Source organism: Cynocephalus volans, chromosome 5 (assembly GCF_027409185.1).
Source record: "Cynocephalus volans isolate mCynVol1 chromosome 5, mCynVol1.pri, whole genome shotgun sequence".
Lineage (NCBI taxonomy): Eukaryota > Metazoa > Chordata > Mammalia > Dermoptera > Cynocephalidae > Cynocephalus > Cynocephalus volans.
The window spans coordinates 80502617-80517491 of NC_084464.1; the positions used below are offsets into that span (position 1 = coordinate 80502617).

A 14875-nucleotide genomic window follows, 5' to 3' on the forward strand; every position below is an offset into this window, starting at 1 on the left:
TGATTTTAATTTTTTGAATATTATATTCCAACTGAAAAAAGAATATTGCACAATGCTTTCATATTACAATTGTTATTTTTCTCACTCTCTGATGAGAATTTGATAAGTAGTTGACTTTGGAAGTAACACAGAGAATGTCTTAATTGGTTAAATAATTTCAATAACCTGTGAAGAACTGAAAGCAGGATATTGTGTTCATTTAAAGTAAGTGCATATCCATAAATTCACTTGGCCTCAGTGAAAAATAATAAAATTGTCATGTACTTAATAAAACTTAGAGATAAAATTAATAATGGTGTGAAAATAGAGTGTATTTCCAAAATTTTTCAACACACTTTTTTTTTTTTTTTGGCTTCTGACCAGTACAGGGATCCAAACCCTTAGACCTTGGTGTTATAGCACTGTGCTCTAACCAACTGAGCTAACTGGCCAGCCCTCAGTGTACTCTTTTGCTTTTGAAAATCCATTAAATCTGCAAGAATTCTAAGAATATCTGATCACATTGTAAGCCTCTTATATTGGAGAAGCTAACACCTAATATTTTTCAAAGAAAATCTAGATTAAATAGATACAAATCTGAACTGTTAGAATAACAAAATCTGTGAATGGTAAGGTAAAATTTCCCAAAGAATGTAAACAAAAAACAATACCAGAAAATAAATGCATCATGTCATGGCATCTATAAACATAATGTTCAAATTTTTGAATCTACAGTTTTTCCCTAGGGAGCAAACATAGTTGTCACCACATCGTTATGGAGTAAATGCTGAAAATTTAAGAAAAAAATTTTAAAAACTAATGGTCAATAGACCAAAGTTAATTCCACCAAACCCTGTCAATTTTTATAAATTTATTATGACAATTTTTATTCTTTTTCCTCTTTGCATTCTAATTAGTATTTTTAGCAAAGGCATAGCACTGGGGGCAGAAAGAGGGACATATGCCTCAGGTGTCAATTGTATTTTTCTTTAACTTTTATTTTACACTTTTGCTATTTTTAGATTTGTTCCTCATCAGATTCATGAACACAGCCTACTTTTGCTATGTTTTTCACTCATTTCCAGGAAAATTCAACCACAGCATTAGAAGAAAGGGAAAAACATTACATTTCCTGAGACACCATTTACTCTTGCTCTGCCACTGATTTTTAGAAGCTGCAAATTATATCAACAATGTCAGTGTCTCAGTTAATGCTTAAATATTCTACACCATGAATTTTTTTTTTATGGTTGTCCTAAGATACGATGAATTCTTCACATTTTGTGAACATTTCAGGCATCTGACATCTGGTATATATTTACTCTATCCACTATCTTCATCAAGCCCTAATATTTTATGAAAAACTTGGGGAAAAAATCTCTGCAAATTAATGTGAATTGCAGGAACAAAAAAAGTTTCTGTAGAAGATACCCTTAAAAAAACACTGTCTTATAAAAAAGAAAAAGGGTAAGATAATGGATTAATTCAGTCATTGTGCCTTGAACTGGAAACATTCTGTTTATATTTCAGAGAACATTTACGATTATTTCGTTCAAAGATAATTCTCCTTCAGAATGATAATTGGAGATTTATTTACAATAAAATATAGAAATTATGTGAACCTAGGATAGTACCAGGATTGCATGTGAGGGCAATTTTTTCAATTGGCTGTGGATGTTGAAATGTGACTATTAATAATCTTCTTTGCTTATTCATTAGAAAAGGATATGACCATTCAGTGTTTTCTGTTTTCCATTAATTTTGCATATTCTCATTTTATTTAAAAATTAATCTGATTAATTTTACTCTTGTCAGTCATATTCCATTTGGGTTTAAATGGAGGACTTAGAGAACAGACAGAAAAAAAGCTCAGCACCCATCCAAATGACTGATTGCACCATCATCTTCACTGTTCTTGCAAGTACCAAATTTCATTATAAACTCAGAAGAAAAAAAAACACTTGGAGCCAAATATACATAAATGACTTGAAATATTTTAAAGTCAAGAAGTATTTAAAACCTTATCTGCTAGGCTTTTCACTATTAGTGTAATAAAATTCCAAGTTGTGAAAAAGTTATTTGCTTCAAATGCTAATCTGTGATATACAGAATATTTTTGCCACCACAAGTATAAACAAGGCAAATATGTAATTTAATTGTGAGTCAAAAATATAACAATACTAAATAAAACTCTTCTGATTGAAAATGTTATTACAGTTCAACATTTTCAGAAAAGAAAACCCAGTAATAACATACACACTATTGTTTTCTTAATTGGTAATCAAAACCCCAAAAGGTTACATGATGCTTTCACAATCATTCAAGCTAGGGCAAGCCTACTACTGTAGCATTTCTTTTACTATAAAAAATCAAAATTAACTTTAAAATAAAATAGTTATTTAATTTATAATGCATTAGTTTAATATGATCTGCCAATTCCACAAGGCATACCTTAAAACCTTCCAAGGTTAAATAGGGAAGGAAATCTGGCATTAATTTTTCTATTCCACAGACTCAGTGTGGATTCCTCTCTGGGCTTATAAACCTGGGTACAACCTGTGGACTGGAGAAATCGGCTAACAGTATTATTTGTGTGGCTTTTAGTTATCCTTGTGACAGAAGCATTCTCTGTTTAATCTCAGTAAAGTACGTGAAAAGCATTCTCTCTTTAATCTCAGTAAAGTTACATGATAAAGTTACTGGTACATCTCCTTTCATGAATTTGTACCATATGAAAATCAATCCATTCAGGATTTCTGCATTCAAAACTGATGTGTCAACTCTTAATTTATCTTTAAAGTTCATCTTTAAAGACCTTATTGAAAACATGTCTACATTAACAGTGTCTTTTTAAAAAAAAAATACATTATTAGGGTTTCAAGTAGACTTCAGGAGCACATCTTCACATAAACTTAAATTCAACAGCAGCTCTGGCACTGGGATTTGAGTAATGAATGTTGTACTTTTTATCTTTAAAGAATACATTCTCCAACCTACCTGTGGTTATGAAAATCTATTTTTTAGAAAGATGCTGACATTATCTTTGTCAGTTTTTATTTTCAAGCTTTCACTGGGATAGATTGTGAGAAATATCTTGATATCACAGTCCTTATAATAAATCTTGTACATATAAGTAAATAATGCAAACAGAAATATAATTGAACTCTAAGTTGAAGCTGTTCTGTTACCGTTACTAGTTAAACTGGTACATCTCCTTTCATGAATTTGTTCCATATGAAAATCAGTTCATTCAGGGTTTTTGGCACAGAACACTAGAAAGAACAATTTTAAAAACTGGTTTTAAGTATTTAAAAGTTAAACTCTTAAGTCAGAGCATTATTTGTTAGTACTGAACCATGACCAGAACCATAGCTTTGTACAAGTGGTAATAAAACCTCTTCCAGAATCTTCTGCTTCTAAGTTTTACCTCTTGAGTTTACCTCAAGAAATACAGTGCTGTATTTTCTTTTCTTCAGAAATAACAAATTGATTTTTAAAAAATTATTATTGGTTACCTTTTAGGGGGGGCTTGGAGGGGAGCTGGCCAGCAGGGGGATCTGAACCCTTGACCTTGGTGGTGTAACACCACGCTCTTACAAACTGAGCTAACTGGCCAGCCCTTGCATTACCATTTTGAAAACAACAATACCAATACTTTGAAGAACTGACAGTGTTTTCTACAGATATATGTGCCATAGACTGTGAAAAAGGAAACACTTTAGGAAAAAAAAATCACATTATGAAATGTATTATAAAAATAAATTACATAGCATGTGCTCATAGACCTGAAAGCTTTGCAAAAGGAAGAGAGATTTCTTTCAGCACAAAGATTGAATTGCTCTTGCTACATATTTTCATGTCATCCGCAAGGCCATTTTCAGCTTTTACATTATATCCTCGAAAAAATATATATCACTGGAAGGAGTAAAATAGTTCCAGTCGTGATCAGTAGCATGGAGGACCTTAGCGGTGATGGAGGGTTGTAGAGATACTATCCATTCAACAAGGATTCAGAGGCAGTACACACACCCAGTATGTGCTTGGTTTACCATTTCATCTGGAGTTCATACGTAACTGGTGAATGATGACGCTTTCTATAAAGAGAAGAAAGATACGGCATTTTCAATTAAACTGAAAGTCAAAATAGTAGTTTATGTGAGGATCAATACCACGTCATCTCACTAAAAGACCGTAGATGTCAAACAACAAAGCAAACAAAAGCAGGTACGTGAACCCAATAGCTCTCCTGCAGTACTTTACTATTCTTGGGCAACTTCCGTATATTGGCATATACGTTTTACCCCCAAAATACTTCAAGCCTTTTAGAGAACATGTCTAATAGTCTAACAATATTAGGTCGATTTTACCCAATGAAAATACTGAACACAAAGATAGTAATTACTATATACAAGCCCCATAAGGAGAAACTAAACTGTTTCTTAGAAGCAGCTCTATTCTCCTGGCCGAACTTTTCTGTCTGAGCAATCTTTATACCCTAAAATTTCTTTCTTTCTTATGTGTGTGGATTGGAGTTTTAATAAGCGGCTGTTCTTTGTCTATTCCTACACAGTCAATTAACACAGATTACTTTTGTCTATGACTGCTTCTTTTTCACAACTTTGTACATGCTTTTAAATGTAAATTCATTCTTATAAAAGTAAATTAAAACTAGATTGAGATAATAATTAGAACAGTCCAGCCACATTATGGGTTTTAATATTTCTATTTATTTGACTGGTTTTGCTTTTATATTAACCTTTATTCTTTCAGGGACATATATCATTTATCACCTTTTTCACTCAATCATTCAAGAACTATTTATTAGGGGTGTATACTGTGCTCTGCATGGAACTACATCGGTGAGCAAAATGAGAGAGTCCTGCCATCATTGAGATTATACAAAGCAATAACTAAGCTCAAATAGCTTCTGCACCTGAAAAACTTATTACCTCTCTGTCAACATGTGGCAATGTTGTGAGTGCAGTGTCAGTGTTTATCAATAACATGAGGACATCTTCGCCCATTATTTTCATTTTAATTTCAAATACCTACTCTTTACGTTTTATTTATATTTATGTAGTTAATATATAAATTAACATTAATTAAATCACATTATGCCATAGACCTATAGGTTCACAGTTATTATGCACAGTGGATGATCCTCTGCCGGAAAGAAAATGTTTTCTGAATTTGGTTTCATTAACTTTACCTCATGCTGACCACTAGATGGAGCTATATCCATTTCTTCCCCTGGCCTTCGGGATTGAATTTAGGATAAAACAGATGAAAGCAAAGTAAAATGAAATATATAAATGTCTTATATACTTAAGAATATTTAGCTATGAGAGCTTTATAAAGCTTTTAAGACATACATATGACTTTTCACTATACCAGAAACTCTTAAAAATTATCTCATTTTTTAATTGAAAAATTTTTCTAGCTTCAGCTTCTCTAAATGACTAAAAATGTATCAAAATCTTCAAGGCAAAATATTAAAAGCACTAATTAAAATATTGTGTAGTTAGGACTGGCTGGTTAGCTCAGCTGGTTAGAGCACAGCCTTATAACACCAAGGTTACAAGTTCGGATCCCCATACTAGTAAGCCAAAAAAAAAGGGTATAAAATATTATGTAGTTAAAAATCAGGATGTAAGTATAAATGGTATTTCTCACTAAATAATTTTCCTTTTTAAAATTGCTGTAATAGGTTTCAGAGAGTGAAAAGACCTAGGTCTCAAATCTGTCTGATAAAGTATATTTAATTTTCCTCCTTTCAAAAAGCATAGAAAAAGAGGGAATCCAAAATTGTTCTTATTATAGATGTTATTCAGAATGCTTGTGCCTTTGTTTCCTTAATACAAAATGAGGGTAGTAGAGATCATCTGTAAAGTCCCTTGAAAGGTTAACATTTTGTGTTACTGCAATACCTTCTTCTTTCCCATTGAGTGTGCAAATATCTTAATTCCTAGAGTTGCCTTGTCTTAATCCTAGCATTTTGCAATCTTCATAACAGCTTTCTAGAATTAGAATTTGGTAAAAATATATATGGCTAAAGGGTCCATACACAGAAAAACAATGTCTTGGTTGGACCATTATGTTTATTATATTTAATTAGCAAACCGGTAATGCACACTGGTATATATATACTAATGCTAATAATCAGATTATGTTATTAAATAGAATGTCTCAGAAATGCTTCATAACGCCAAATAACAGTTTTTTTATATACTATACTTTAATAAAGGTGATATTTAATATTTATGAACATAAACATTATTTAAAAGAATAAAATTAAGCCCAAATCATTTTGTTTTATATCCATAGAGACATATTTCATCTCATTTCTAGAGGTAATATGACAAGATCTATATGATGGTGGCTCTATTAATTGAAACTTTTTAAACAGATTTATTAAATCTATGGTTATTTATTATCTATGTTTTCTCCAAATCTTAGCTGAACTTACTCAGATAAGAATCACCCAGCCAATACACAAAATTGTGAGAAATAAAAAAAGTCACTTTAAGCCACTACATTTTGAACTAACTTATTATACAGCAAAACTATCTGATGCATATGGAGTCCACAGTCATCAGCAAAAATAATTAATGCTTTAGAGATCATTGCCATCCTTTGTGTAAAAAGGGTGAGGCAGAACTCTCAAGTCTCTTTCTGTCTTATATTTAGTACAATGGAATAATGTTATAAATTTTATTGAAGTTAAAAAGTCAGCAAGCAATTTTATTCCATCTCCTACTCTGTCTTTATTTCATCGCAGAACAAGACACAAATATGGTCATCTGGGGCCTATAAAGTAACCTCGGCAAAATCAGGTATATTTCTGTCATAATTTTTTTGTTTTTACAGATATCATTTTTCTGACGTTAGTGATTTGTAGATCATTTAATAGGCAGATTGGGACCAAACACCACAGTTAGTTACCACCTCTATCAGCAAACTCAAAACAGCAAAGCACTTAAATTTGTGACCCTCTGATATGCAGACATTTATTAATATAATTTCCTTTTTTCCTAATCAAAAGGAAAGCACACTAAATCTTAATGAACAAATACATATGGGAAAAATTGGGTTTTTATATATTTTCAACATTAACAATTTACCAAAATGCACTTATAGACATTTTCCCCTATGTATTGCTCTCCAGTGTTATCTTGATGATTTTCCTTAAAAACTTAAGATGACACATTGAATACATTATTTGTTATTATGACATTATTATGAAATTATGCAGCTTATTAATTCTTTTATTACACTAGCTATTAGATAACTTTCATGGAAAGGAAGTTCAACATATTATCAATTCCTAATTACACTTGATTTCTGACCTTACTAAGTATTCATCCTGTTTGGGTGGTATCCCAAAACTACTGGCCAGCCAGATGACTTGAAATCCAAAGCTGTGTGTATGACATGGGATTTCAGGAGAAATTTGGGGGATAAAGTCTCTTGAGTGCTAGAGTGGGACCACCTCACAACAAACTGGAATTCTGTTTCCTCCCAGGAGAGCTTCTTGGCTGTAGAGTGGGAAAGATGTACTCCCGGAAAAGTCAATACCTCCCTCCAAATCAATGCATATGTTTATCTCTGCCAAACTCTCTGCAAGGGAACATTTGAGCTCTGAATTTAAAAAATCTGCTGTAGTAAATGAGACCAGATCACTTTAATAGCCAGCCTCTAAGTTCACACACCAAAGACAAAAACATCAGAAGTTCAACTTATAACGAACTTTGCATCAGCAAAGGAGGGCTGCTTCATTCACAAGAAACTGCACACCAGGTTACAGAAAACATATCCTCTTGGATTTTGCATCAATTGGCTGGCCTATCGCCTGCTTCCCATGTTCTGTGGCTCTCTATCCACCAGGGACTCTGCCGAGAGGTACTGGCTTAAGGCTGTGCTTCCTCTCCTCCAGCTACCAAACCTCAGCTTTGAAATTGCTGCCCTTAGAAAAATTTATCTACTGCAAAAAATGTCCTACATTCTTTACCTTTTAGAAGGAGGATTGCTTAGATATTGTGTACTTTTAAGTTTTTCATTTTCATAAACTGCCTCAGAGTTTAGTCCTGTTATCATCACATACAGAAATTAATCAGAGTTCTGTTAAAACATCTGTTTTAAATAAGAAGTTCAATAAACTTCCTCTGTTGACTTGGACTTGTATTCCTGCTTTTGGATTCAACTCAGCTAATTAAAAATACTTCCACTAATTAGTATTGTCATTTGCTCTAGGAAACTTTTGAACCAGATGATATAAACTCTCTTGGGGTTGCTCAACCACCTAACAGTTTATTTGCTTCCTTCTAAAACATTTTCCACTCTACCAAGAGCCCAAAACATACCTTTACCTCACCTATAATCACAGTTAAGACTGATAACTTCTTAATGAATAATGTACTGGGAGAAACTGAGGAACTGATTTTTGATCCTGGCTTTAGCATTAATAATATGGTTAGACATCTCTAAGCTTCAGGGTTTTTCCTTTTTTTTTTTTTTTTTTTTTTAGTTTTTATTTTGTGAGAGTGTTGTTGTTGTTTTCCTTCTTTAATAACAGAAGTAATTATCCTCCTGATGTGTACAATCTGGTTCAACTCTAACCAGCTCTGTGACTTTGCAATTCTGTCCATCACAACTACATAAAAACATTAGCACAAGTAGAGAGGCCAAAAGTACTTTTACCAGATAAGCAAGTAATCATTAATTCTTAGTAAAATCATTGCGGCAGGATCATGTAAGCTGCTTGCTAAAGAACAGTAAAGTGTATCATATGATGACTTTAAGGAGGAATGCCAGAATCATAAAAGATTATAGCTAAATGCTAAACCATAAGCCAAGGTAAGGAGTTTTGCCAAAGGTTACACAGCCTTTTGGTGGTGGAAGAGAGTATTTCTTCAATGTCCAGGTTTTCAGTCCTCTCACATATCTAGGCCATTGCTCAGCAACCCTCCTTGTCTGGATGTTCACCTTGGTATCTGTCCTTTTTATTTTTTGGCAGCTGGCCAGTACAGGGATCTGAACCCTTGACCTTGGTGTTATAAAACTGTGCTCTAGCCAACTGAGCTAAGGGTCCAGTCACTGATATCTAGCCTTAATCCTGCTGTTGGTGGTATCCTTAAAATGAGAGCCTCTCTGTCCTATTTTGGAGGGTTGGTCCTTCCTGAACCTGAAGTGCATGACAAAGTCATGAAAGAAACTCTCTTTTCCAAGGTGCTCTTTGTGTTCCTCTGGGGGAGTCAAGGTGAGGAAAAGGTTATTTGTAATTCATGCAAATATATTTATACTTCACAGAAAGCTCTCAGGCCTCCTTCGCACACATGGTGATTGCAGAGGTGAGATCTCCCCATTTCAGAACTCCTGGCTATTTTATATCCATTACTTGTCATTGTGCCTTTGGAAGGAAATTGAAGCAACTTTCAACATCCAGATGACAGTGCCCAGATTTCTCTAATTTCAGCATCTCTTTACGTCCTTGTTCTCACATGACTTGTTAGTTCATTCTGTGACATTCTCACAGGCTTGTATTACAGACAGAGGGAGGAATCAAGAGCACCTCTTTCTTGCCCCACTTCCTGCTGTCCTTCAGCCACTAGTTTTGTTTCTCTATATTGAGTGCCGAGCTTTCTACAGCAATAGATGGGCCTTTAAAGCCCAGGTTAGATTCTGAAATAATTGTTTATCTTCCTAGAGGAGGCAATGTTTGTAAAAGAAATTTTGAACACAGAAGAAAATATCCACCAGAAAGAAAAGTAGGAGAAAGAGCAATTCAGGGAGAAAGAACAAATTAAGCAAGTCAAGGAAGGGTGGCATGGGCTGTTATTCAAGCAATTTCATAAGCCTGGAGTGCAGGGGTCCACCTAAAGGAAAGGGACAGGTGCTCAGAAGAGTGGGGAGGTAGAAAGCCCAGTCACAGGGAGCCTCAAGTGCCATACCAAGGAGTTGGCATTGTAGTCTGTAAGTAACGAGGAGTCTTGGAGGATTTTCAAATAGAGGAGTGATATGATCAACTTGCACTTTGGAAAATAGAATGAGAAATGAATCCAAGAGGTTTTGTAGTTGTTGCAACTGGCTGGTATGTCGATCCGAACCCTTGACCTTGGTGTTATTACACCATGCTCTAACCAACTGAGCTAACTGGTGAGCTTTTCAAGAGTTTTGAGGCTGGAGATTATGAGAGCAGTTAGGAGGGAATCAAAGTAACCCAGATGAGAAATAATTAAAGCTGCAGTTTAGGCAGGAGTGGGGGAAATAGAAAGGTGTGTTTGGCTGCTGGAGAAAGGTGGGGTTAGAATAACCAGGATTTGCTGAATGAGTCCACTTGAGGGCTGATGAAGAAGGAGGGACCTAGGTGTCTACGAGGTTTCTACATGGGTGATGGGTAGGTCAGGTGGAGAGTAGTAAGAGAAGGAGAAGACTTGGAGGAGGAATGGGAAGGTGTTGAGAATGGTTTTTAGATGAGTTAAGTTGGAGATAGAGGCTTGGGAGTCATCAGCATATGGGTGATAATTGAAGCCATGAGAGCATGTAAAATAATCAGAGCAAGCACGTAGAGTAGGAAAATGGCTTTTGATAGACGTGGGGAACATCAATCCTTAACATGTATGCATAAAATAAGCAGCCAGTAAGGGAGACTGAGGCAGAGCAGTCAGGGAGGTAAAAGGAGAATCAAAGAGTAGATGTCTTAATCATTGAGGGAAAAGAGCACAACTCAACTCTACTCTCACCCTTACCAGAGAATAGAGGTTTATTTTCTGGAAAAAATGACCTAAGAAGTTCCAGACATAGACACAAGAAGGGGCAGCATAGATTCAATGCAGAGAGTGAAAAGTTTACACACTGAACCGTGAGATTCTCATCTCACCTCCTCTGACCTGTTCCCAGAATGCAGATAGCCTGCCCAAAGAAGGCTACTGGAAGATTTTTCTCTGTAGAAACTACTGGAAGATGTACTTCAAAAGATAGATAGATGATAGATAGATAGATAGATAGATAGATAGATAGATAGATAGATAGATAGATAGATAGATAGATAGATAGATAGATAGATAAAAGATGTAGAAGATAAAGAATCAGAGAAATAGAGGATTCAACATAGGCAAAAGGACAACAGCTACACAGAAGACCTAGAGGACAACCAGTTCAAACAGAGTAGGGAAGCAGAGGGGACAAGTGAGAGGGCGAGATCTTCAGCCATTAAGGCGATAATGGGAAGATAAAAGATATCTAAAATCTAGAAATAAAAAGTCAAAGGGCTGGTGGGTTAGCCCAGCTGGTTAGAGCATGGTGCTGATAACACCAGGGTCCAAGATTCCATCCCTGTACTGGCCAGGTGCCAAAAGAAAAAAAAAAAGAAAAAAAGAGGACAAGCACATTATTTAGAAATATGGAGATAGAAGAAACAGCTAAGAGTTGGAAGTGGTTTTCTCCAGGGAAAAAGCAGGGATAAGGGAGAAAAGGTGAGGAACAGCTGTCTTCATTGTCTTTAAGCACTAGATGATATTTTAATTATGTATATGAATTCCTTTAATAAAAATAAAAAATAATTAAAGAATAAATGTGAAGTGCGAAAGTGAAGGCAGAAAATGTTGAGTGTTCTGTCAGTAGCTTAACTGGACATGGAAGGAAACCAGGCAGTAGCTATAGAGCACTGCACAGTTAAAATAAGAATTTTGCAAAACTGGAAGTGGCCAGAGCATATTTATATCTTGTGTGCAAATAGCAGGTAAAAAGACGTTGAAACAGCAGAGAATGAAGAGATAACCAATGAGGAGACCCTGGAGAAGAGGTAGAAAGGAAGCACTAAACTTTATCTGGGTTGGAGAAATTTTGAAATTATATGTTTCTCTTTACGGGGTAATCTTCTCTATGCCTGTCTCATTACCTCGTCCTCTCTCCCTGCCCTCCAGCCTCCGACATATGATGCGTTCTTATCTATATCCCCATGGTTTTCCCAATTAGAAATGTCTCACTCTTTCCCCAGTATTCTGAATCTGTAAGGGAATGAGAAATTCTAATCTTTTGACATTTTCATTCTTGGGCATGTTTTCATTTCCCTGAAATTATACTCTCCCCACACTACACATCAAAACTATTTCTTCACTTCTTTCTAGAAGACATTCAAGTAAGAGGTCTGGTAACATCCTCAATTAAATACACTAAAATCTCTAGAGAGAGCCCAATTGCCACTCATCAAACAATCCTCACTGGAAATACAATAGAAACACTAGTAACTGAAAACCCCTGTTTAAGCAGATGACTTTGATATGAAGTTCACATTTTCAAGAAATGATAAACACTCTTAGGGCCATGTCCCATATTGGAACATTCCTGGGACCAAGCATGTGATGTTGCCACAGTCATAGTGTGCTAAAATAGTTAACACATTAAAATTATTCTCAGGCAGGGTGGACCAGGGTCTCCTCTGTAACTTGTACTTTACTTCACCCTAGAAGGCACCATCATATTGAAGTCTGTGAAAATGGCACACACCTCCCGCTCTCCAATCCCCCATCCCCTTGGAGTTTTTCAGAGTGGGACCTGAATAGCAGATGTACACCTCAGCCATGGTGAGACCCATTTTTATTATACTACACAATGCATTTCAGGACAGAGAAAAGATTCTAAACTTTTAATCCCATTCACTCCTACAAAGGCACATTAAATTGCATCTTAAAAGCATTATATTCACAAATGGAAGCTGGAGTTGGAGTGCATTTAATCTTCCACCTCCTATCCCCAGTGGATCTCATTTCTCATATATGGTTTAAAACAAAGCTATCCAATAAATGTAGAGTTGGTCGGTTCTAAAATTACAAAGAAAAACTACCATGATGGTTGCTCTTTATCATTTCTGAAAAGTGAATATGTGCTGCTCTGCCAAGTTTTCTTAACAGTTGTACTTTGTAGGTGGCGCTATTCCAAGATCTAGATGTCTAAACATCCTGTACATGCACCGTTAAGCTTTGCAGAGCACTCTCCCTGCAGATGGAGTGGACTTCCCGGAGGAAATGATGGAATCATGGTGTGAGCAGGTAAAAGCAAAAACAGCAGCAAGTGACAATAAGATTATGATGAAAGTCACTGAAGAATGGCAGGTGGAGTCAGAAAGAATGCAGCATTTGGTTCTGGCAGGTGGAGTCAAGAAAGAATGCAGTGTTTGGTTCTTTTGACATCCTCATTTGCTCAAATACAATATGTTATGGTACAGTAACACTAAATACTTCACAAATGCCAGGTAGGCATTAGTAAAAACAGAGAATGTTCTTGTTTTTGAAAGAGTTGGATGTCCACTTTATGAAACAGAAAAAAAAAATCCCCTTTTAAGAAAATGCAAGTCAGTATTCTAAATGGCAAGCTCTCTTGTTTAAACTTGTCCAAAATCATTTTTCATAAATGGCATTTTTTCTTGGTCTCTCTCCTTCAACCTTGAAATTTCATTATTATGGCATTTCTTTAACATGGTTGCTCAATATTTTTTAATGCTTATGCTATTTGATGAGCGGTGGGCAACAGCAATCTGATTGAAGTGAACATGAATACTATAAGGAATCTACATCTACCAACGCTATGTATAATTCAAGTCCAAGTTCTGCAAGGGATAGAAAATCCAGCATGGAAGATAACTCAGAGAAGAGCTTCTTTATCATGAAACATGTTGATTCATGAGCTAAAGACTAATTACACATCTTGTTTTTTTTTTCAATCTCCCTTTTTCCAAATATCAAGAGCAGGTGCTAGCCATATAATTTTGGAACCCTCACAATTTAGAAATAGAAAAATAAAAACCTGTAACTCTGTTATTGTATTTTTTAAAGTTCATCCAGTTGAATGAAAAATTTTGGCAAAGGTGCAGCCTGCATGTGACCTTGTATGCCAAGCTGTGGGTTACTAGCCTTGAGCTCATATGTGGTTATGTGACTACAAAGCACAACGTCCACTTTAACATGGTTAATCTCACAAATACACCTGGCATTTTGCATTCACACTCTGTTTCATGCTTATTAAAACATGCTTGAAAATTAAAGAAAATGATTCAAACACAAGTAAAACTGAAAGGAATGATAATCCACTTCTCCACACCTCATACACACACACACACACACGCACGCACGCACGCACGCACGCACACATGAACTGGTTCTACATTTGCAAGTCAGGTTCACACTTAACTGAGGAAAATATTTGAAATCAATTAATCTATGCATGACAGCATTTTTTTTTCTTGGCATTAATGTATCAGAATTTACTTTCTACTATTTTCTATCCATCACAATCTCTGTTGAGCTATAAAGGGCCATTTGGCAGCTCTATTCAAACTGCTCCACAATTTAAATCAATTGTACACTTGAATAGAGCATTAGTCTGACATTAATGGTTCTAAAATTATTGTCTAAGAAATTCTGGGAATCTTGTGGAAGTGGCCAAAACTTCTACAATACACAAAGACACACACAAATAAGTAAAACTCTGTTTTTAGGATTCTGTATTTCATTTGCATTTTATTAATTTTATTTAATTTTATTTAATTTCATTTGAATTTTATTAATTTATATTAATTTTATTCAAATTATTTTCTGAAATCATCTTAGAGGCTTTCATTTTTGCAAAATTTTAGAGGTTCAAGCCCTGTAATAGATATGAGATGTTTTTCTCCAGCACATAAAGCAATTCAGGATTTGATAGAGGCAAATGACAATTGTTAAACTATGTCCTATTTCATAATAAAATTTTTGAAAAATAAAAAAATTATTGTGGAACAAGGCCTGTTAAATTAGGAAAAATGGGAGCCAGCCTTGGAGAGCATGTGATCCAGCCCCCACATCATACTGATGAAACTGAGGCTCAGATGGGTTAATTGAGGGGTCCACTTGCTAGAAGCAAA

The 14875-nt window shown here is 35.1% G+C and overlaps 1 protein-coding gene across 3 annotated transcripts in view; it reads right to left on the bottom strand.

Annotated features, from left to right (window-relative positions):
• Positions 1-313: 313 nt before the first annotated feature.
• FILIP1 (filamin A interacting protein 1) overlaps positions 314-14875 on the bottom strand; it is a 204502-nt gene continuing 189940 nt past the window's right edge. For all 3 annotated transcript variants that reach the window (XM_063098143.1, XM_063098141.1, XM_063098142.1), the window contains one exon: positions 314-4073. In XM_063098143.1, coding sequence (XP_062954213.1) covers positions 4033-4073 — 41 coding nt within the window. In that variant the 3' untranslated portion in view covers positions 314-4032. The remainder of the gene's footprint in view (positions 4074-14875) is intronic.